This window comes from Erinaceus europaeus, chromosome 8 (genome assembly GCF_950295315.1).
Source record: "Erinaceus europaeus chromosome 8, mEriEur2.1, whole genome shotgun sequence".
Taxonomy (NCBI): Eukaryota; Metazoa; Chordata; class Mammalia; order Eulipotyphla; family Erinaceidae; genus Erinaceus; species Erinaceus europaeus.
Window position 1 is genome coordinate 47,796,574 of NC_080169.1, and position 25,043 is coordinate 47,821,616.

Consider the following 25,043-nt stretch of genomic DNA (forward strand, 5'->3'; position numbering starts at 1 on the left):
TAGAGAAACTGCAGGTGTCTCTCTTTTTCTCTCCCTCCCATCCTATTTCCCTCTGTTTCTATTAGAATAAATATTAAAAAGAATTTTTTAAAAAAGGTTGTATTGTTATGTGGAAAACTGAGAAATGTTATGCATGTACAAACTATTGTATTCACTGTCAAATGTAAAACATTAATCCCCAATAAAGAAAAAAATAATTAAAAATATTTTAAATAATTTGACACAAGGCATAAAAAAAGGTTGTAGGACATGCAGAAAGAATCCTAGAGCTGTGATAATGGGTTGCCTGTTTCTTACTATAGAAGATCAAGGACAGGAAATTACTTGTTTGACCAGATGTCAAACTCCCTTTGCAAGAGCTTTTGCCCAACTGAAAACACAGGTTTGGCAATGAAGTAAAACAAACAAACAAACAAAAACAAAAACAAAAAGTGTCTGTTTCTGGGGAAACTAGAAAAGATCAAGTTTCCTTATGGTGTCACTTGTGGCGGTGGGATGCAGAAAAAGGAGGTTTGGAGCAGAAAGGGAACTCAATCCTTTATTTGTGCTGGCACCTCAGAGTTGGGTGAGAGAGAAGCAGCTTGGGCCATGTGGAGGTAGCAAAAATGGCCGCCTCGCACAACAACCTTCCCTGCGTCTAATCACTGAAGTGAAAGGTAGGCAAAAGAGTGAGGTACAGAAGAAGAAGGGCTTTTATGGGAATAGCTCTCACGAGAATGGGAAGGGGTAGGAGTAACCATAGCACTCCAGGGTAGGATAATAACTCTTGTGAGAATGGGAAGGGGGAGGAGTAACCAAAGCACTCCAACTATTGCGGGAAATCAACAGTACCCTGAGGGCACAACATGGCAGATGTGACTGCATCTGCACAATTTCCCAGCATCTTCCCCTTTCCTTATATCTAATGGCCACAGTATAGGAAATTTAGAGTGGAGCAGGCTTAAATGTTTTTAAGGAATGCCATGCTCAGGTGGGAAGATGTAGGATGTTTTTGTGGGGGAGGGAAGACTTACATGGCTGCCAACCTTGTGAGATTATGTGTCCCCCCTGTGCTCAACCCCTCTGTAGAGAGAGAGACTTACGTGAAGGGACTCATCTCATAGGTTAAGCTCTGCCAGGCTCCACCATCTCCTCACAATTTTTCTACATCTTTCCCTATCTTTCTATCTAGTCATCACATTAAGATGGGTCAATGTCTGTAAAAGACTCCATGTGTGACCAAGGAATAGTGGTGTAGGGGTGAGCAGAAACCTTTTGGGCATAAACCTGAATGATATAACAAAACAGGAAGGGACAAGGAGGAGAGCAGTAAAAGCCAGTGTGATGTCAAGGGAAGGATTGGTGCGCAAAGGAACATTCCCTGTCTCGGGGGAAGGCAAGGGTTCATAATGAGGGGGCGTTTCCTGCCTCAAAGGGCAGGACCTGTAGGCAGGAGGCATGGCCTGCCAAGCAGAGGGGCTATTTGGCATTGTATAGTCCTCAAGGCAACAGTCTGCAAAGTCTATAAACTACTCAGGGTCAGTCTTTGAAAAGCCAGCAGCGTGAAGGGAAGGAAGCTGCTGTAAAATTGTCTAAAGTGTCCAAAGGGTAAACCAGCAAGTCCAATATAAGTGTATCAATTGAGACAAACACACATTTTTGTTTGCCAAAGTTTGGTATGTGGGTGACATTGATGTGCCAAAGAGCATTGGCTTTCAAGCCTCGGGGGTTAACCCCAAGAGTTTGAATAGCAGGTGTTTTTATGAGACTTGCACAGGAAGAACATGTAGCAAGGATATGTTTCAACTGTGGTAAAGGAACATCAGGGAATTGAGCTCGAAGGCCTTTAAGATTAACATGGGTTAGGGAATGAGAGTCAGCAGGACCAGAGACAGAGACTAGGAGAGGTCCTGTGGAGGCAAGGCAGTCAGCTGCAGCATTCCCTTCAGACAGGGAACCAGGAAGAGGGCTGTGGGAACGAAGTTGTTGAATATACAGTGGTTGGGTTCAAGAACAGAGCGTAGAGGCAATTTGAATCTAGAGAGGGCAAAGTGGGTTGTCATCAATTCTCACATAAAAATGAGCAAGCCATGGAAGTAAGTTAACAGTATACACACTGTCATAAAAAAGGTTGAAGGATTCTGGTACAGCTTTCAATGCAAGGAAAAACAGCATAAAGTTCTTTGTACTGAGGGGAATTATCAGGAAGCTCAGTAAAGAGAGGGTTAGGGGATTGTTTGTCTGGGTAATATTAAGGGCAGCAGCTCCCTTTTTTCCACCATCAGTGAAGACTGTAGGAGCAGAAGGGATGGGATCTCAAGAGAAAAGTTTAGGTACTAGTAGAGGCAAGAGAGGTAAAGAAGCTATCAATTTATTAGAAGGAAGATGGTTATCTATTTGTCCTGGAAACCCCATGTAGCTTATGGCAAATTGGGAATGATGGCGCATGAGCCACTCTGTATATGTGAGAGAAAAGGGCAGAATAATTAAATCCGGTTCTTTCCCTAAGACCTGCACAGACCTATTTCTTCCTTGGTGAACTATGAATGCTAACGCGTCTATCTCAGTGAGGAGTCTTGGAGCTCCACCTACTGGCATGTGAAGCCACTCAAGAACCCCATGGTTCTGCCACAATGTCCCCACTACTGTGGGGACAGTAGTTAAAGATTAGAAGGTTAAAGATTAGAAGGTTTACCGAAGAGGAGGGGGAGAATCGAACAAGGTGCATGTCCTGGAGGGCCTGGTTAACCCTTTCCAGTGCCAAGGAGGCCTCGGGAGTTAACATACGTTTTGAGGAGAGCTGTTTGTTTCTTTTTAACAGGTCAAACAGTTGTTGGAGGCAGCAAGTAGGCAGATAAAGATACTGCCTAAGCCAATTTAAATTTCCAAGAAAACTTTGTAAAGGAGCAAGAGTAAGGTTAGAAGGAAAAGTAACACTAGGTTTTAAGGGATAAATTTGCGTTAGAGAAATCTCTGAACCTAAGAAAGATATTGGAGGAATTAGCTGTATTTTCTCAGGAGCTACATTAAGGCCGCTTTTCTTTAAGGCAGGAATGAGAAAATCATGTAGGGCACAGAGATCTGTATCTAATTCTCCCCATATTAAGACGTCATCCATGTAGTGAAAAACATTAAGGCCCTTATGAATATATGGAAAAAGCGCAGATTTAACAACCTCTTGACAAATTGTAGGACTATTGGGCATGCCCTGGGGCAGCACCACCCATTCAAATCTGTCGGCAGGGCTGGCGTTATTAATAGAAGGAACAGAGAAGGCAAAATGTTTACAGTCTTGCAGATGCAAGGGAATAGAGAAAAAACAATCTTGTATATCAATAGCTATGATTGGAATTCCCGTGGGTATTACAGAAGCAAGAGGCAGACCCCTTTGGGGGGAGCTCCAGACCTGCGTGGTTTTATTTACTGCACGGAGATCTTGGAGGAAGTGCAATGTTCCTGAGCGCTTTTTAATCACAAAGACAGGAGTATTCCATGGGCTTCTGGAATGACAAATGTGTCCCAAGGACAACTGCTCTTGGACGAGCTCTTTTAAAATTTCTAGCTTATCCCTAGGCAAAGGCCACTGTTCCACCAGAGAGGCTCATTAGAAAGCCAATCTAAGCAGGGAGTTTGGTTACGAACAGTGGCAGTTAGTATTGGGGTTGCTGATTAGATCTAATCTCGCAAGAGCGGGTGTTATGTTCTGCAGAGGCATCTGTGGATATCCTAACATTAAGACATTCCAGAAGATCCCTGCCCAGTAGGGTGATGCTAATATCAGCTACCAAAGGGTGGAAGTGTCTGGTAGTCCCTTCAGGGTCTTCCCACATGAGCGAATCTCTTGTGAGAAAGGTTTGGGTCAACCCTCCAACTCCGTGTAAATGGGGTCCTGGGAAGAGTTCCCAATTTTGGGGAACCTCTGCTTGCCTTAAATCGTCTTTTCTGCCCCCGTGTCAATAAAAAATTTAAAAGGAATATTGCCAATCCTTACTGTCATAGTAGGGTGACCTCATTCTAAAACAGGAGTGGTCCACAAAATCCCAGGCCCCGAATTTGTACCATTCAGGGGCATGCCATCTTTATGAAACTTGGACCAACAATCTCTCTTCCAATGGAAACCTTCCTGACATCTAGGACAAGGTGTTTGTCGCCTCTGGCTCCCTGACTGAAGGCGGGGTTTCCCTGACTGGAGGCAGGGTTGTCCTACCTGGAGGCATGGTTGCCCTGACTGGAGGTGTGGTCGCAGTTTATCTGGACATTGGTTACGCCAATGCCCTTGGCGACCGCACTGAAAGCAGGCCCCATTTTGATTATGTTGGGTAACTGCATAAGCCTGTGTCATAATGGGTGCCCCATAAGAGCCTGGTCTAAGTTCCTGTGTTGCTAAAATCCAATTACTGGGTGTTGGTGTTTAAGACTGAGGCATGCCTGATGGAATTGTGGTATCATGCCATCCCAGACAATAGAACGCAGGAGGAGAGAACGGACTTCAGGATTATAAATCTTTCTCTCTAAGGTTGACCGCACCCTGGCAATGAAGTTAGCTAAGGATTCATTGGTTTCTTGGTGAAGGGAATTAATGGGGACTGAGGCCTCTCCTGTGGATGGGGTTAACCTCTCCCATGCTTGTGTTGCACAGATGCATACCTGTTCAAAATAACTGGTTGGCAACTTGGCTTCTGCCTGCTGAATTCTAGTTTCAAACTCTCCCACTCCAAACAATGCATTACAATTCCATTCTAGCTGTTTGTGACTATTTTTCTGTGATTGTTTTGAGCATTCATCATGAAAGCATGCCTCCCATTGCAGAGGGGGTCTGGGAGTGCAGCAAGAGCTAAGTCCCTCCAATCTTGGGGGGTATTAAGGTGATGGAAAAAGCCTCATAAAATGGACTTGGTCCATGGGTCATGAAACCTGTCCTCCTTCACTGCCTGCCTGGGTTCTCTGATTTCTTTGGAGGAGTATGGATGCCACACCTGAGGGTTTTATTTATTGGGGGGGTCACATTTACTGGGAAGGTGTGGACTTGGTTTGATGATGAGGTATCAGTGGGGGAAGGAGTCACAGAAGTGGAAGCTGCTGGGGAAGCGGCTGCTGGAAAAACTGAACAGGTGTCTGCTGGAAGAGAACTGTTGGGGCAAACTGCAGAGGAATTAGGGTGGTTAAGCACCAAGAACATCCCTTTTAACTTTTGTATCTCAGACTCAAGGTCTCTTAATGACAAGGTATCAGCGAGGGGGAGGAGTCATGGAAGTGGAAGCCACTGGAGAAATGGCTGCTGGAGAAACTGAACACATGTCTGCAGAAGCAGAACTCTTGGGGAAAAACTGCAGAAGGCTTAGGGTGTTTAGGCGCCAAGAACATATCTTTTAACTCTTGTACCTCAGCCTCAAGGTCTCTTAACCTTTTGGCAGGGCGCCTTATAAATATCCTGAAAGTTGCAAACATAGCCAAGAGAACCCACGGTGCAGCTCCAATTAAAGCGTCTCAGAGATAGCCTGTCCCATGAGAAAAGAATAGAATGTCTGGGATGCCTCCTCGTAAAGCGGGAAAAACCCCATGGTAGGGGGAAACGCAGGGCAGCAGAGTCAGGCGGCTTCCACTTACCTGTGTCTGGGTGGCTTTTCTGGACCTCAGGCCGGGCCACCCTGCGGGGCGTGAGTGCGGGACATGTTGGGCACCAGGTGTCACTTGTGGTGGCGGGACGCAGAAAAAGAAGGTTTGGAGCAGAAAGGGAACTCAATCCTTTATTTGCACTGGCACCTCAGAGTTGGGTGAGAGAGAAGCAGCTTGGGCCACGTGGCGGTAGCAAAAATGGCCGCCTCACACAGCAACCTTCCCTGCGTCTAATCACTGAAGTGAAAGGCAGGCAAGAGAGTGAGGTGCAGAAGAAGAGGGGCTTTTATGGGAATAGCTCTGGCGAGAATGGGAAGGGGGAGGAGTAACCATAGCACTCCAGGGCAGGATAATAACTCTCATGAGAATGGGAAGGGGGAGGAGTAACCAAAGCACTCTAACTATCGTGGGGAATCAACAGTGCCCTGAGAGCACAACATGGCAGATGTGACTGCATCTGCACAATTTCCCAGCATTATGGTCCTTCCCTTCCTTAGTTTCCTGCAGTTTTAGCTTGTTTGTTCAGATGGAGATTCTGCAAACAAGCCAGTTCTTAGGAGATTTGTTTCTCCAAACATTTTCAGACTCCAATGGACTTGTAAGACTCTTCAAATAAAGACATATGAAGTTTTAGTGTTTCAAACTACCACCATGTAGGAGGCAGCACTTCAGTATCAAGCCTAAAATAAACTCCCATCTAATGTAATTCTATTACATCCTTAAGTAAGCTTTTTATTTTGAAATAATTATGTAGTTAAATTTTCAAAACATGTCAACTGACAGAACTTCAGCATAAAACTATATGCAGAATGCACAATTTTTTGAAAAAATTACATGTAAATGAAATAACCAACACAAACACAATACAGAATATTTTCATTAATTTGTCCTTGAGCTATTGATTTGTCACTTTAGATTAGTGTACACTTTCTAATATTACATTGTGTAGGTGTGTGTGTGTTCTCATTCCCAGCATAGTAGGTTTGAAATTTATGTGGGTTGGGTGCTTTTTTTTTTTAACTTTATTTATATGATTTTTATTTATAAAATGGAAATATTGACAAGACCACAGGATAGGAGGGATACATTTCCACACAGTTCCTACCACCAGAAATCTGCATCCCATACCCTCCATTGATAGCTTTCCTATTATTTATCCCTCTGGGAGTATGGACCCAGGATCATTATGGGTTGCAGAAGTTGGAAGGTGTGGCTACTGTAATTGCTTCCCTGCTGAACATGGGTATTGGCAGGTCAATCCATACTCTCAGTTTGTCTCTTTTTTTCTGTAGTGGGGTAGGGATCTGGGGAGGTGAGGCTTCAGGACACATTGGTGGTGTCATCTGCTCAGGAAAGTAGGTTGCATCATGGTAGCATCTGGAACCTGGTAGCAGAGTTATGAAGCTGAAGGGTTGACATTCCATGCCTGACATCTCTGGACACTGTTCGAAGTGAAACATGCCGAGGTGGTACTGGTTTCTTTGCTTAGGCTGGGATCAACAGATGCAGTTATCAGTTGGTATTAATGGAGAAAAGCATGCAAGAAAGTGAGCTCCATGCTAGAGGTTCCAGGCCTAGGAGAAATATGGGCTTTATAGAGAAATAGGAAGGTACCTGTTATCTTAGGGTTTAAGAAGGCAATAGATAGTGATTGCTATAACCAAATTATTTCTTAAATGGGTTATCTTTGAAAATACCATTGCTAGGATTTGCTATATCATGCAAGACCTCACCATAAGTTATGTCCTTTTATGTTATTTATGTATAGCTGTATCTTATAAAGTAATGCCCACAGTTGCTTCAATTCTTCCTGGTCTAAGCTTTTAGGAGATTTAATATTTCAAAGAACAAGTCATTATTATAAATGTATTAACAATCTGAGCTCAATGTTAAAATTCAATTTGATTACCAGTTTGAAGTTTATTTTATTTTATTTTCACTTTGAAGTTTTAAGTACTTAGACTGAAGGAACATATACTAAGAGCTGTGAAACCACATAAAAAATTTGAGACATTCAATCCATATTCCCCCTCTCATATTAATTAAATAGTAATTTCTGAGATTATAAGTTAGTAGGAGTGTATATTCCCACCACAGAAGGTCTGTGTCTTTCTCCCTCCCACCTCACCTCACCCCCCAGTGAAGCTGAACATCTATCCTCACACTCCACCCTGAGTTTTTTTTTACTTTGGTGCCTTACTCGAAACTCAGTCAGAGTCTGCTTTGAGTTTCCCTTTCTGTTCTTCTTTCTTGACTTCTGTTTATTAGTGGCTTACCTCATACTTTTCTTGGTCTTTCTGACTTACCTCACTTAATATAATTCCTTCTAGCTCCATCCAAGATGAGTCAGAGAAGGTGGGCTCATTGTTCTTAATAGCTGCATAGTATTCCATTGTATAAATATACCACAGCTTTCTCAGCTACTCATCTGTTTTTGGGCAACTGGTTTGCTTCTAGGCTTTAGCTTTTACAAATTGTGCTGCAATCAACTTAGGTGTACACATATCCTTTTGTTTGGGTGTTATGGAGTCCTTAGGATATATCTCTAGGAGAGGAATTACTGAGTCATATGGATTTTTAGTGATTTATTCCTTTTTATTGCAGAATAGACATTAGTTAAATTTATGAATATGAGTGTGTGCAATGAATAAATTTTATAGGATCCAATACAGATCAAGGAATCATTACATATTTTATGATACATTTTGTAAGAGCTCCATGAACACATTTCAGTTGTGAATTCCCCAAAAAGGCTATGACAAATTGGTCTCATTTTCTTGTAATTATTTAAAAAAGGCAAACTGGGACATACTTTCTCATATATATGAAGAAGGCATCAACTTGATAATTTCTGTATTATTTATAGAGGCATATGCTTTATTATTATACTCAGTATAATTCACCTTCCAGTTTTTTCTTTATTTTTTAAATTTTAATTTATAAAATTGAAATATTGATAAAACTATAGGATAAGAGGAGTACAACTTCACACAGTTCCCACCACCAGAACTCCCTATCTCATCCCCTCCCTTGAAAGCTTTCCTATTCTTTTTTTTTAAATTTATTATTTTATTTAAGAAAGGATAGATAAATTAACAAAACCATAGGGTAGGAGGGGTACAACTCCACACAATTCCCACCACCCAATCTCCATATCCCATCCCCTCTCCTGATAGCTTTCCCACTCTCTATCCCTCTGGGAGCATGGACCCAGGGTCATTGTGGGTTGCAGAAGGTAGAAGGTCTGGCTTCTGTAATTGCTTCCCCGCTGAACATGGGTGTTGACTGGTCGGTCCATACTCCCAGTCTGCCTCTCTCTTTCCCTAGTAGGGTGGGTCTCTGGGGAAATGGAGCTCCAGGACACATTGGTGGGGTCTTCAATCCAGGGAAGCCTGGCCAGCATCCTGATGGCATCTAGAACCTGGTGGCTGAAAAGAGAGTTAACATAAAAGCCAAAAAAAATTGTTGAGCAGTTTTGGACCCAAAGGTTGGAATAGTGGAGAGGAAGTGTTGGGGGGGTACTCACTGCAAACTCTAGTGTACTTCTGCTTTCAGGTATATATTTTTCCCTAGTTTATGGATACGTGTGAACATATGCTCTCTCTCACAGAACCTGGTCTATATCTAGGTTTGGGGACTTTGTTAGAAAGTGATCCACCTGGGATGGAATTAGAGAATACTATGAAAGGAAAGGTCTCACCCGAGTAATGAAGCTGAAGGGTTGTCATTCCACACGTGAAGTCTCTGGACACAGTCTGAGCTAAAGCATGTTGAGGTGGCAATCATTGCATTGATTCGGTTGTGATCGGCAGATGCAATATTATTTGATATGGATTGGGAGAGGCATGCGGGAAAGTGGGCCCTATCCTAAGGTTCCAGGACTGGGGGAAATATAGGTTCTATAGTGGAGATGTGAGGTTCCTGCTGTCTTAGGGTTCAAAAATACAATGGATAGTTAATGTTATCATCACATTATTTGGTAATTGGGTTAACTTTGAAAAGTCCTTTTGTTAGGGTTTGCTGTATAGTACCCAGTATCTTACATAGCGGTGCCACTGGTTGTTTCTGATATACTTGGTCTAGGCTTTTGAGAGAGTCCACATATCAAATACACAGCCTATATATTAAAAAGAGTCAGTCTGTGTTTTGAAAAACTTTGAGACATACAATTAATTTTCCCCCCTTATATTAATTAACTAGTGATTTATATGACTACACTTTACTAGGAGTGTACATAAAAAAACACCACCAAAAAACTGTGTCCCATCCCACCCAGCCACCCCCACCTCCCACCGGCCCAGGAAGCCGCATGTTCACCCTCCCCCTCACCACAGGGTTTTTACTTTGGTGCCCTACTTTCAATTTAGTCAGATCCTGCTTTTAGTTTCCCTTTCTGATCTTCTTAGTCAACTTCTGTTGATGAGTGGGATCATCCCATATTCATCTTTATCTTTCTGACTTAGGTGACTTAACATAATTCCTTCTAGCTCTGTCCAAGATGGGTCAGAGAAGGTGGGTTCATTGTTCTTGACAGTTGTATAGTATTCCATTGTGTATATATACCACAGCTTTCTCAGCCACTCATCTGTTGTTGGGCACCTGGGTTGCTTCCATGTTTAGCTATTATGAATTGTGCTGCTATGAACATAGGAGTACACACTTCTTTTTGGTTGGGTGTTATGAAGTCCTTGGGGTATATCCCCAGGAGAGGAATTACTGGATCATATGAAAGGTCTATGTCTAGCCTTGTTAGAGTTCTCCAGACAGTTCTCCACAGAGGCTGTACCAATTTACATTCCCACCAGCAATGTAAAAGGGTTCCTCTGTCCCCACAACCTCTCCAGCATTTGTTGCTGCTGTCCTTTTTGATGTATGCCATTTTTACAGGAGTGAGGTGGTATCTCAGTGTTGTCTTTATTTGCATTTCTCTGACAATCAGCAACCTGGAACAGTTTTTCATATGTTTGTTAGCCTTTTGGATCTCCTCTGAGGTGAGTGTTTCATTCATATCCTCTGCCCATTTTTGGATGGGGTCATTTGCTTTTTTGGTGTTAAGTTTGCTGAGCTCTTTATATATTTTGGTGATTGGTTTCTTGTCTGATGTACGGCATGTGAAGATCTTCTCCAATTCTGTGAGGGGTCTCTTGGTTTGTGTGATAGTTCCTTTGGCTGTGCAGAAGCTTTTCAATTTGATATAGTCCCATTGGTTTGTTTCTGCTTTAGTCTTTCTTGCAATTGGGTTTATTTCATCAAAGATGTCCTTGAGGTTTAGGTGGGAAAGTGTTTTACCAATGTTTTCCTCTAAGTATTTGATTGTTTCTGGTCTAATATCCAGGTCTTTGATCCATTTGGAGTTGATATTTGTTTCTGGTGAGATAAAGTGGTTCAATTTCATTCTTCTGCATGTTTCAACCCAGTTTCCCCAGCACCATTTATTGAAGAGAGCCTCCTTCTTCCATTTAATGCTTTGGGCCCCCTTATCAAAGATTAGATGTCCATAGTTTTAGGGATTTATTTCTGGGCTTTCAATTCTGTTCCACTGGTCTGTGTGCCTATTTTTGTTCCAGTACCATGCTGTTTTGATGATGATGGCTTTATAATATAGTTTGAGATCTGGGAGTGTGATGTCTTCATTTCTGTTTCTTTTCCTCAGGATGGTTTTGGCAATTCTAGGTGTTTTCAGGTTCCAGATAAATGATTGTAGTGTTTGTTCTATTCTCTTAAAGAAGCTTGGTGGAACTTTGATGGGTATTGCATTAAATTTGTATATGGCTCTGGGGAGAATATTCATTTTGATGATATTTATTCTTCCAATCCATGAGCATGGGATGTCTTTCCATTTCTTGGTATCAGTTTCTATTTCCTTGAGTAGCGACTCATAGTTTTCAGTAGACAAGTCTTTCACTTCTTTGGTCAACTGTATTCCTAGGTATTTTATTGATTTTGCTGCAACAGTAAATGGGAATGATTTCTGGATGTCTTCTTCTTTAGATTTAGTGTTTGCATAAAGAAATGCCACTGATTTTTTTACATTGATTTTGTAGCCCGACACCTTGCTATATTGCCTAATAGCTTCAAGTAGTTTTCTGCTGGATTCTTTAGGTTTTTCTATGTATACTATCATATCATCTGCAAATAGTGAGAGAAAGCTTTCCTATTCTTCATCCCTCTGAGAGTATGGACCCAGGTGCAGAAGGTGGAAGGTCTGGCTTCACTAATTGCTTCTCCACTGAACATGGGCATTGCCTAAAATAGACCTACTAGCTTTTACCAAAATGGAGATCCCAAATCTTCATCTTCAATATTCTTGCATTTATGTTCATGATTAGTCAACGATCTGTCCTGCTGTATATCTTAACTCTTTTTCAGCCACCAGGTTCCAGATGCTACCATGATGCCAACCTGACTTCCCTGGGAAGATGACCCCACCAATGTATCCTGGAGCCCCGCCTCCCCACATCCCTGCCCCACTAGGGAAAGAGAGAGAGACAGGCTGGGAGTATGGATCGACCTGCCAACACCTTCCAGTTTTTTAAATATAGTTTTGAGAAATTGTTTTTTAGGGTGGGGGAATGATTTACAAGACAGTTTTCAAATGCTTTTTTCTGTTCAGTTTTATTTCTGCTCTCAGTTTAAGTGTCTACTTTCTATTTATAGTGTCTACTTTCTACTAATACTAAGCTGTAGGTTTTTTTGTCCTTTGTGATACTTTCTTCCTAATTCTTTATTCTCATCTTGTTTGCTAACATGATGATAACTTTGACATGTTTCTTACACTTTTTATTTCATTTTCTCTTATCATTGACATCACATTCATTTACACAACTGACATTTTGGCCTTTACCTTTAGCATATGTACTATCATAAAAATCTAACTCTATTAATAAAATACACCTGTTTTTTCTCCAGTAAGACTGTTTCTTTGCTTATCCTTGCTATTAGCAGGAGAATAAAACTATAGTGTCCACCTAGCCTGCAATTGATTATGTCCTTTACTCTGGATTTATTTATATTAAAATTTTGTTATTATTATTTTTTATTGTCACCAGGTTACTCCTGGTGTTCAGTTTTTTTCCTTTTTACATGGTAGGGCAGAAAGGCTTTTTAAACTAGTGATATACAATTGATTTACGAAGATAACAGGTATGCAATTTATGAGATAACAGGTGTACAATTCTGCACAATTCTCACCACCAGAGTGGTGAGTCCATGACCTCATTTCCTTCATTAGAAACTGCAGCAGTTCTTCCAAGATCATAGATATGTGTTGACTATTATCTCTATAATTATCTATCTATAATTATTTAGATTTTCTCATTTTTCTTTTTACTTTTTAAAATTATCTTTATTTATTTACTGGATAGAGACAACCATAAATTGAGAGGGACGGGGGTTAATAGAGAAGGGGAGAGACAGACACCTGCAACACTGCTTCTCCACTTATAAAGCTTTCCCTCCTGCATTGGGGGCCAGGGGTTAGAACCAGGGTCCTTGTCCATTGTAACATGTGTACTCATCAGGTACACCACCACCCAGCCCCAGTTTGCCCATTTTTGTCTATGGAGATGCCTTCTCTTCCTTTCTAAGTCACACATACTCTTATTACTACTTCTGAGTGTCCTTCCATTTTTCTTGTTCTTTCTCCAGGTCCTGATGGAACTGGATTTCTGAGTCCTCTCATCATCTTCTACTAACCTTTCTCCCCCTCTGAGAGTATGGACCAAAATTCTCTTTGAGGTGCAGAAGGTGGGAGTTTTAGCATGTGTAATTGCTTCTTTGCTGGACATGGGCATTAGAAGGGTGATCTATACTCCCAGCCCATTTATATTTTTCCCTAGTGGAGTAGGGAAATTTACTTTGAAGAGGTGAGGTTTGGGGACACATTGGTGAGGTCATCTGGCAGAGAGAATTTGATCGAGGAGGGGGAGATACAGAGGGAGAGGAAGAGAGATACCTGCAGACTATATCACCACTTCACCACTGTGAAGCTTTCCCCCTCTGGTGGGGACCCAGCTTGTATCTGGGTCTTCATGTATTATAACATTTATGCTCAGCCATTGGGTGTGCCACTACCTTGCCTTATTTATTTATTTAATTAAATTTTTGTTTGTTTACTACTGGAGTATTGCTGAGGCTTGGTGGCTGTAATGTGACTACATTGATCCTGGCTGCCATTATTCATTTTGACAGACAAGAGAAATTGAGTGGGGAGAGTGAGATGAAATGGGAGAGAAAAAGAGACACCTGCAGCACTCATGATGTTTCCTTCTATAGGTGGGGACTGAGGGCTTGAACCTGGGTCCTTGCATATAAGTGGTAATGTGTGCACTCTATTAGGTGTGCTGCTGCCTAGCCTCCTTTTCCTCTGACTTCTCTTGCTTTCTTTTGTCTGTTTGCCCCAGGGCCTGTGTTTTTAATGTAATGGACAGCCTTCACTACTTCCCCATGCCTCCAGATCTGCCCATGTGGGCCTTCCTCTTCACTTAAAAAAAAAAAAAAATTCTTTATTGGGGAGTTAATGTTTTACATTTGACAGTAAATACAATAGTTTGCACATGCATAACATTTCCCAGTTTTCCATATAACAATACAACCCCCACTTGGTCCTCTGTCATCCTTCTTGAATCTCTTTTTCACTTTTAAAATATCCTTCCTCACGGCTTCCTTTGTCTTATTGCCTACACTAATTTTTGTGACTTTTCTCCTCATAAACTTTGACAAATAGCACAACACAGCATCAGTGGTCTTTACATTCCTTTCTTCAAAAATTTCCAGACAGCTGACCTATTCCAAGAATCTATCTTGTCACATCCTCCACTCTCTGCCTCCCAGTCTAGAAACTCCTTCCCACATTGCTCACTTTGTGATGATTTCTGTCATTGGGGCTTATAGAGCTGTAAGTTCCTTTGGAGGTGGAGCTTTGTTCTTTGTTTGAAACACTCTTATCTATTATGCAGTTTGTGAGGCCATTTTTGTTTTCACAGAAATATAAATTTCAGCAAACACAAAATCAAGAGAGTTCCAAAAGTAATCAGCTAGTGTGTTGCTTTAGTTTTAAATCTCATGACACCTATTTTGAAAAAGTGATATGACAAAGCAGAAATTAAATTTCCTAAAATGGAGCTTTGATAAAATGTAAAATGTAACATCTAAACTCTTGAGTTTAAAAATTCATTTTCAATAACAGAAGGGTCTACATATTAGAAAAATATTGTAAGGTGACAACACTTTGAATTTGTACTTATTTTACCAGCTGCTTGAAATACTAAACTCAACTTGAATTATAAGTTGTTTTTATTATCTTTTGAACTCCTTTTGAAACAGTTTCATAATTTTGGTCATATGCTCCACAGACACCTATAATTTCCCCTTCAGTCAACATTAATGGAAAATTTGAGGCTGAAATACATAGACCTGATTCACTCACCTGTCTTTTTCTTTCTTCTTTTTTTTTTAGGGCTTCACCACACCAGCCTGACTTTTTCAGGTAGAGAGATACAGAGACAGAGAGAGACAAAGGGAGCAAGGGAATAACACCATAGTATTGAAGTTTCTCCTGCTGTAGTGGGTAGATCTGAACTTGGGCTGCATGAATGACAAAGCAGTTATCCTGCCAAGTGAGCTATCTTGCTGGTCCCTGATGCATTCATTCACTTAAAAAAAAAAATCTTATTTATTTATTTATTTATTTATTTTTATTATCTTTATTTATTGGATAGAGACAACAAGAAACCAAGAGGGAAGGAGGGGATAGAGAGGAAGAGACAGAGAGACACTTGCAGCATGGCTTCACCACTCATGAAGCTTTCCCCCTGCACGTGGGGACTTGAACTTGGGTCCTTGCACACTGTAACATGTGTACTCAACCAGGTGCGCCATTACCCAGCCTCCCATTTATTTATTTTTTGAGAGAAACTCAAAAGGGGGACATAGAGAAGGAAAAACGATACATATCAGTAGTAGTTCTGCTTTACTGCTTGTGAAGCTTCTCCTTCTGGGGACTGGAGGTTTGACTCTGGGCTCTTACATATTGTAACATATGTGTCCAATCAGATGTACTACCACCTGGCCCTGTTTACTCACTTGACCTGCTGAATAACATTTCATTTATTGATTTAACCACCCCCTGTAGATATTTTAACTATTTGGATTTTTCACTTTAATAGTGAAAGCCATGTCTGTAAGGGTTGTCAGGGTAATGGGCGGGCAGTCTAAATGCAAAGCAGACACAGTTTAGCTCTCTAAGCATAGTCAAATGCTCTAGCAAGAGGCAATGCTATTTTACAGTGAGATGGTCACTGTAATTAAATTTTCATTTAGCACGTGATCTACCACTTCTTACAGATAAAAGTATCTCATCTGCTTTCTTTTCCCCCTCTTTAAAAAACATGAATTTTGGGGACCTGGGCGGTAGCACAGCAGGTTAAGCGCACGTGGCACAAAGCACAAGGACCATCAGAAGGATCCCGGTTCGAGCCCTGGCTTCCCACTTGCAGGGGAGTCACTTCACAGGTTGTGAAGCAGGTCTGCAGGTGTCTGTCTTTCTCTCCCCCTCTCTGTCTTCCCCTCCTCTCTCCATTTCTCTCTGTCCTATCCTGCAACAATGACATAAACTACAACAATAAAACAACAAGGACAACAAAAGGGAGTAAATAAATAAATAATTTTAAAAAACATGAATTTTTTTTTTTAATCTATAGGGTTATTGCTGGGGCTCGGTGTCTGCACTACAAATCCACTCCTCTTGGAAGCTATTTTTTCCCCCTTTGTTGCCCTTGTTGTTTATTGTTGTTGCTGTCATTGTTGTTGCATAGGACAGAAAGAAATTGAGAGAGGAGGGGAAGATAGAGGGGGAGAGAAAGATAGACACCTGCAGACCAGCTTCACTGCCTGTGAAGTGACACCCCTCCATCCCCATGGGGGGGGGGGGGAGGCTGGAACTGGAATCCTTACTCCCATCCTTGTCTTTGTGCCATATGCGCTTAACCCGCTGCACTACCGCCCAGCCCCCACAAAAAGTTAATTTTTTTGTTAATTTTTTTTTAAAAAGGCCGAATATATACAAATATAAACAGATAGTTGGAGAAATAATTATTAACCCATATCTCTAACCTTGGGAGAACTGCTGGAACTTACAACGGAGGGACTAGGTATCCAGAACTCTGGTGGTGGGAATGGTGTGGAGTTGTACCTCTGTTATCCTGTAATTTTGTAAATCAATAGTAAATCACTAATAATAAAAATCCAAAAAATATGTAATTTTTTTTCTGCTACTAGGGTTATTGTTGAGACTTGGTGCTTGCATGATGAATCCGTCTCACTCCAAGTACCCCTTTTATTTGTCAGGACAGACAGAAATTGAGAAGAAAGGAGGAAATAGAAAAAGAGAGAAAGACAGACATTTCTAATACTGCTTCACTGATTGTGAACCTCCCCCACTCCACCTTAAGGTGGATATGTAGGACATGAGCCTGGGTATTTGCACATGATCACATGTGTGTTCAACCTGGTGCACCGCCTGGCCCCCTTTCATCTGCTTTCAGTCTGGATTGACACTGACTAGTAATTTATAATCATGGAGGCCATGGGCAGAGAAAGGAGGAGGGCCATAGCTGAGACTAAATTTTGTAGAAGGCTGGTGCAATAACCCCCTTAGATAGTGTGCTGCTTTGTCATGTGCATGACCCAGGTTTGAGCCAAGGCCCTTCTAAAGTGAAGGAAGAATTTGTGAGCAGAATTTTACAGTCCTCAAGATCATGTGGCCAACCTTTGACATTTTCATGTATTTATTTATTTTTACGAGAGCACTGCCCAGTTTTGCTTTAGGACGGTGTTAAGGATTGAATTGGGGACCTTTGGTGCCTCAGACATGAAAGACTCTTTCTATAATCCTTATGCTATTTTCTCAGTCTAGTCTTTGTCACTTTGTATAAGGAGAAAATAACCTGGAGAGGTGATATGATCTGTTTAAGGCCACATGACCAGTTCATGTTGGGAATAGAATGAATCCAGAAGGACATAATTCCCAGTCAACTACCCTAAGAACTCATTAGAGCCATTGGAAATCTTTTGCTATCTGTGTTAATTTGTGTGCAAATAAAGATTGATTAAAAGCAAATCCAAAGAGCTGTAGTGACCTCCATAAAGTTGCAAGTCTGTCTTATCATTAACTTCTTATTATAGCCTTCATTTTTAGTATCTTACGACAGAATGTGATAATATTTAAAAGTTGTCACATGTAAATTACTCCTTCATATTCTGTCACAAGACACTACTCTGATTCAATTTCTACCTTAAGAAAGCAGTAATTCTCTTTATGAACACAGGTTAATTTTTTTTCAGTGTTTGGCTTCAGACATGGCCTCTGCTGCAGTTGTCAGCTAATACTCCACTGAGTCAAAGGGCATGAAACTTACATGGTGAACAAAAACTAGATTGTGAATTTCTCTAAAAGACCATACTTAAAATTGTTTGGGAAAATATATAGGCTGATTCATTTCTGTAGAGGAATCTATGAAGTAGTACTGAACTTGATCATACATCTCAGGTCAAACGTCTCATATGGGAAAGTTTTATCACTATGAACCTATGGTTTATTTTATTTTATTATTATTATTTTTTACTGAAAAATGATAAGTTGATACTATTTGACATCCAAGACTTATGAATATTTTATGAAATCATGACTCTAAAATTAGTGTCTTTATGTTAAATATATTCAGTGATGGAAAAAAAATATGCAATGAATTATTTTGCCTAAATTTTTGTAAGTAAAAACAGGTAATTTCTCATTATGACTGATTTAGTTTGTAGCCAAATTATGGAGATTTAGATCTGATGTAGGAAATAGAAGATAAAATATGCAATTCAATGAATAAAGTCCCTCAAAAACAAGATAATTTTTAATCTTAGGGCCCTTTATGTCTCCTATTATTATATTGCTTAGAGTGTTTCTTGGCTGGTTGGCTGGTAGGACTTACTGCTTTTACAAGGTTAAAAAGGCTGGATTGCTATTCCTGAAAATTGCATATCCCATAGGGAATAATTAGCACTAATAATCTGGAAACAGAACCATGAATTGAGTTAATATTTCACTCTTTTTTCTCTCCTAGGATATCTTATTTGAAAAGAAGGTAAGCACCACATGCTTTGATTACTATGAATTATTACTTTAAAAGCTCACATTATCAAATCAGCATTATTGTTCACATTAGGAGATAAGGTATGACTAAATAAAAATGCTTTATTATTTTATAAATGACCCACTTTATTTCAAGGCAGCCATTTGATTTTCTTATGCCACCCTATTCACTGCAAGTTAGAACATTCGTTAAAAAAAAAAAGAGGAAATATTTAATGTGATTTTAGAAATCGGTGATAACCAGTGCTACAATTTTTACTTATTTTGATATGACTCCTTTATTCTAGGCATGTCTTACACATATTTCCTTTATTCCAAGCATGTCTTTAGTTCTGGGATTTAATTGCTTTGTGAAGTTTGCCTAATGTTAGCTATAGCTTGGCTAAGATACTTCAGAAGAACCCTGTCCTCCTACTGATGGTTGACCTAAGTTCATTATCCTTCAACCAGCCCAATGGTAAAAGGAACCTGAACAATATTATTTGGGTAGTACTATTGTTAAATAACATCAGCTTACAGAAGGTTCTTCAGCTTTCTTTCTTTCTTTTTTTTTTTTATTATTATTTAAGAAAGGAGACATTAACAAAACCATAGGATAAGAGGGGTATAGTTCCACACAGTTCCCACTGCCTGATCTCCATATCCCATCCCCTCCCCTGATAGCTTTCCCATTCTCTATCCCTCTGGGAGTATGGACCCAGGGTTGTTGTGGGTTGCAGAAGGTGGAAGGTCTGGCTTCTGTAATTGCTTCCCCACTGAACATGGGTGTTGACTGGTCGATCCATACTCCCAGTCTGCCTCTCTCTTTCCCTAGTAGGGTGGGGCTCTGGGGAAGCAGAGCTCCAGGACACATTGGTGGGGACGTCTGTCCAGGGAAGTCTGGTTGGCATCATGCTGGCATCTGGAACCTGGTGGCTGAAAAGAGAGTTAACATACAAAGCCAAACAAATTGCTGAACAAACATGGACCTAAAGACTGGAATAGTGCAGATGAAGTGTTGGGGGGTATTCCCTGCAGGCTCTTGTGTACTTCTGCTTTCAGGTATATATTTTTCCCTAGTTTATGGGCACTTGTGAACATATGCTCTATCTCAGGGGATCAGGATTATATCTAGGTTTGGGGATTTTATTGAGGAGTGGAACACCTGGAATGGAATTAGAGCATAGTATGAAAGGAAAGGTCTCACCCCAGTGATGAAGCTGGAGGGTTGTCATTCCACACCTGAAGTCTCTGGACACAGTCTGAAATGAAGCATGCTGGGGTGGCATTTGTTGCGTTGATTGGGTTGTGTTGCTTGGGTTGTGATCCGCAGATGCAATATTATTTGATTTGAATTGAGAGAAGCATGCAGGAAAGTGGGCCCCACCCTAAGGTTTTAGGACTTGGGGAAATATAGGCTCTATAGTGGAAACGTGAGGTTCCTGCAGTCTTAGGGTTCAAGAAGACAATGGATAGTTATTGTTATCATCACATTATTTGGTTATTGGGTTAACTTTGAAAAGTCCCTTTGTTAGGGATTGGGGTATAATACCCAGCATCTTTTATATAGCTGTGCTACCGGTTGCTTCTGTTTTCCCTGGTCTAGGCTTTTGAGAGATTCAACATATCTAAGACAGCCTATGTATTAAAAAGACTCAGTCTGTGTTTTAAGAAGTTCTAGACATATGATCAATTTTTCCCCTCTCATATTGATTAAATAGTGGTTTATATGTCTACACTTTAATAGGAGTGTACATAACATAAACACCATTCCCACCATCAAAAGACTGTGTTCCATCCCAACAACCCCCCGCCCTGCCGCACTGGGAAGCCTATGGATGGTTGACCTAAATTCCTTATCCTTCAACCAGCCCAGTGGTAAAAGGAACCTGAACAATATTATATGGGTAGTACTTAGTACTATTGCTAAATAACATCAGCTTACAGAAGGTTCTTCAGCTTTCTTAACAAAAAATTTTGGAACAAATGAACATTATTTAACAAGCTGTTTATTTAACATCAGGCCATGTAGGCCCTATTAGCTTGGTTGGCACAGCATCAGACTCTTAACATCAGGTCATTTATAGGAAGAACTTTATAAAGTAATGAGAGCCAGTCAAATTTTGTAGAGAGGACCTTGTTCTGTTGAATTACAAATGGTCAGACATAAACTATAACACAAACTATATTCCACTAAGAAATAAAAGTAATCTTTGATTATGACATCAGTTGTCAATTGAACTATGTCAGTTTCTTTTATCAGTTACAATTTCTTAATGTTATGCCAATAACAGAATTCTTTTAGATATATTTAGATATAAGTTTAAAGATCATGTATCGTTTTTGTATACACAGATAGGAAAAAAGTAAAGCAAGCTAAATTATTTATTTCTAAAACTTCACACTCAGAATTAGAATCTTTTGAATCACTTTTTGTCTCAGTCATTGATATTCTGATTTTTCCCACACAAAACAAACTTACATGTTATCAAACACATTTGGTAGCAACACCATTTTTAGAGTGCTCTGGTAGTGTCTCTGATGTTTTCTAACATTTTGTTCTCCAATTTTTGATGTGAATATGCAGAAAATAACAGCCTCATGTCTGTTGACCCTGATCTATACAAGACTGGTTTTGATGTCAGAAAACTTAAAACAAGAAGTACATGCCTTAGACTTGGTAACAAAATAAACATAAATAAAAATCTTTCCTTTACTGAGTATGAGTATTTAAGAGTATATATGATATTTGTATATTATTGAATTTTGAAATGCTATATAGAAGAAAAATAGTAGAAATGTCAGAAGTTCATTGAAAATACTTATTTCCTCTTTTTATTGGAACTAGAGATTGTTCTTCTTTTTCCCTCACTAAGGATTTTCTTGGAGTGTCACAATTGCATGATTCCATCATTGCCAGCAGACTTTTTTTTTTTTTTTTTTAAGAGTGGGTGACAAACAGAGAGAAGAAGAGAAACCATAGTACTGCTTTACCACTCTTGAAGCTTTCCCTGTACAATGTGCTCCCATATGGTGGCCAGGCATTCAAATTCAGATCTTCATTCATGTCAAAGTATACACTATATCAGACCAGCTACTTCTGGCCTATGTTCCTGTTTTTCCATCCATACTTTAGCAAAGGAGAAGTGTTCCCCCCTTTTAAATGTGGTGTCAGGGAATAAACCTAGGGCTTCACATATGCGTGATACCACTGAACTGTCTCTCTGGCCCAGTTTTTTATTCTATATTTTTGGAGATAGGTGGCTGAAATAGAAACGGAGAAATACTTGAGTATGCCACCATCTGTGGAGGTCCATGTGTTTTCATCCTTAGTGCTGTCCATGCTGCCCCCATTTGGTGCCTGCAATCAAATTCAGGGTTTCACACATGCCAAGTCCTGAGCTTTATTGCTGACTCACCTCCTTAGTCTTTGTACATGTGTTTAAAATAGGATGTCTATTTTAGTTAGCTATAGTAATACTTAATTCTACTTTATTAGCTGCCTCTTCCTATATCTGAATTTCCCTAGAAACAGTGAATAGGGAGAGCCAAGTCTCCATAGTTTGCAAGATGAAATTTCTGCAAGGTAGTGTTCTATTTAGTTGTGTAAAGAATCAAGACAGAACACTTTATTTCACTATGTTTTAACACCGTGTTTCATTATTGATTCAGTGTGAACACAAGATTTGTGAATGTGAGAAGGGGGATCCAGGTGATCCAGGGCTTCCTGTGAGTATACTTCTACTTTGAACTTAAGAGTCAAATTGGGGAGATCTAGCTTTGAAAGCTTTATTTGCATTTGAAAACATTGGGGGGTACTTCTGTTCTTTTCAAAAGCTGTTGTGTGTAAATAGCAGCAGATAGGACTGTTGGCTTCTTTCATTTGTTACTAAAAAGACACAGTCTGTCCTTGGGTAAGGAGGAGACTGAGATTTCATTGACCTAAATGGAAGGCAGGTTTGGTTTAAGTTGTTTCCACTTAGGATCTCTTCACCCTCCACCCACCAAGGGTCTTCAGTGTCATTTTTGATGTGGGTGCTGGGGTCAGAATTTTTGTCTTTGAATGAAAGCGATCATACTAATTCTTAGTGCTTCAGGCAAAGTTTTTTTTTTTTTTTGCCTCCAGGGTTATTGCTGGGGCTCCTTGCCTGCACTAGAATCCACTGCTCCTGGAAGCTATTTTTTTTCTCTTTTGTTGCCCTTGTTGTTTAAGGTTGTTGTGGTTATTATTATTGTTGTTGTTATTGATGTTGCTGTTGGATAGGACAGAGAAAAATGGAGAGAGAGGGGAAGACAGAGAGGGAGAAAGACAGACACCTGCAGACTTTCTTCACCACCTGTGAAGAGACCACCCCCTCTATTGCCTCCCCCCCTGCAGGTGGGGAGCCAGGGGCTCGAACCAGGATCATTACTCCATTCCTTGAGTTTTGTGCCATGTGCGCTTAACCCGTTGTGCTACCGTCTGACCCCCCCTTAAAATTTTTTTAAAATTTATTTAAAAAAGGGGACATTAACCAAACCATAGGATGAGAGGGGTACAACTCCATATAATTCCCACCACCAGATCTCCATATCCCATCCCCTCTTCTGATAGCTTTCCTATTCTTTATCCCTCTGGGAGTATGGACCCAAGGCCATTGTGGGATACAGAAGGTGGAAGGTCTGGCTTCTGTAATTGCTTCCCTACTGAATATGGGCGTTGACTGGTCGATCCATATTGCCAGCCTGCCTCTCCTTTCCCTAGTAGGGTGGGGCTCTGGGGAAGCAGAGATCCAGGACATATTGGTGGGGTTGTCTGTCCAGGGAAGTCTGGTCAGCATCATGTTAGGATCTGGAACCTGGTGGCTGAAAAGAGAGTTAACATCCAAAGCCAAACAAATTGTTGAGCAATCATGGACCTAAAGGCTGGAATAGTGCAGATGAAGTGTTAGGGGTCCTCCATTTTGTAGATAGGTAGCAGGCATATTTTAGTTATATTTCAAAGGGCCTGTAGCTATACTAATTTTTTTTTTCCTCTGAGCATGAAATCTGATTTGCAGGTGGATCCAAGTTATTGTCTGGGAAGGTGATGTTATGGCTGGAAAAGGGACAGAAAGCTGGATCAGGGAGGAGAGTAGCTCCCTAATATAGAGAAGATGTTTAAATATTGTTGACTGTAAACTCCATCAATTTGATTTGGTCTGGGGCCCATATTCAGCTTAGGAGCCTATGTGACCTCTGCATCCCTGTAGAGATCTGATTTCACATTCTGTGGTCATGAGTAGGAACATTCCAAGCTACCCCAATATCGACCCACTGCTCAGCTCTGGCTTATGGTGGTGTGGAGGATTGAAAAATTTTATCCTATTCTGCCTGGAAATGGGATCCAGACCCCTCAGGAAGTTAGCCTGCGGTGGTCTTCTGGGAAGAAAACTGGTCAAAAGCTTTGCTGATTAGAATAAATTTTGTGAAATGGAAATAATTACTTGGTCACTAATTTTTTTTCTTGGTCACTAATTGTACACAAGTGGATTTATTATAAGAATTCAATAACTGGTATAATAATCACAAAATATGTTTCTGGTCTAATATCTGGCAGGAGCCAGATACTAGGAAGGGAGGACATTGCAAATGATGTCACAGTATCGGGAGATATTGCACATTTCTCTAACTTCTATCATAAGAGATATTCATGCTACCTTTTTGGTATTCCATTAATTTAAGTGGTGTAGGTCAGGTGCTCTTTGAGATATTTCAGAAAAATGCATGAAATCAATATTTAAATTAATGCATTTGTGGGCAGGGAGAGGAATGTATACTGTGGACTTCTTGGATTATGACATATTTTACTTTCAAGTTAGTCTACCAATCAAGGCATTACTAGAAGTGTTTGTTTCTTTTCCCTTCAAATGGCTGAATTAGATACCTTATATTGCAACTTAGCAGCCAGTAGAAACTGTGTCCCAAGTTTTAATTTTTCCATCCTGTAAAGACTTCATTTATACTTCTTATACTTTGAGAGTTTCAGAAGAAGTTTTACTTAAGATACTCAGTTGTGATTTAGAATGGACTATAAGAAAATTTATAATTGTTGAGCTAATATGACATAGATTTTTTGTTATTGTTAAGAGATCTATGTACTATATTTTGATAGGGCTATTCATGAACTATGTAACTTAGCATTTATTGGCCCCCTACTCCCCCCACCTTTTGACAAAGTGTCTTTCTGGAATAGGATTGGAGAACTCTCCTTTGACATCTTTTAAAATTGTACCTTAAATAAGAGAGTAGGAAATTTTCTCTTAAACAAATTCAGAGATTCTGTGTATTTAACACAGTGCAGCCTTTC

The 25,043-nt window shown here is 40.2% G+C and overlaps 1 protein-coding gene across 1 annotated transcript in view; it reads left to right on the plus strand.

Moving 5' to 3' along the window:
• Positions 1-25,043, plus strand: part of COL28A1 (collagen type XXVIII alpha 1 chain) — a 301,074-nt gene that overhangs the window by 9,607 nt on the left and 266,424 nt on the right. Inside the window, 2 exon segments of the mRNA XM_060196187.1 lie at positions 18,708-18,728; positions 22,388-22,444. Of these exon segments, the coding sequence (XP_060052170.1) occupies positions 18,708-18,728; positions 22,388-22,444 (78 nt within the window).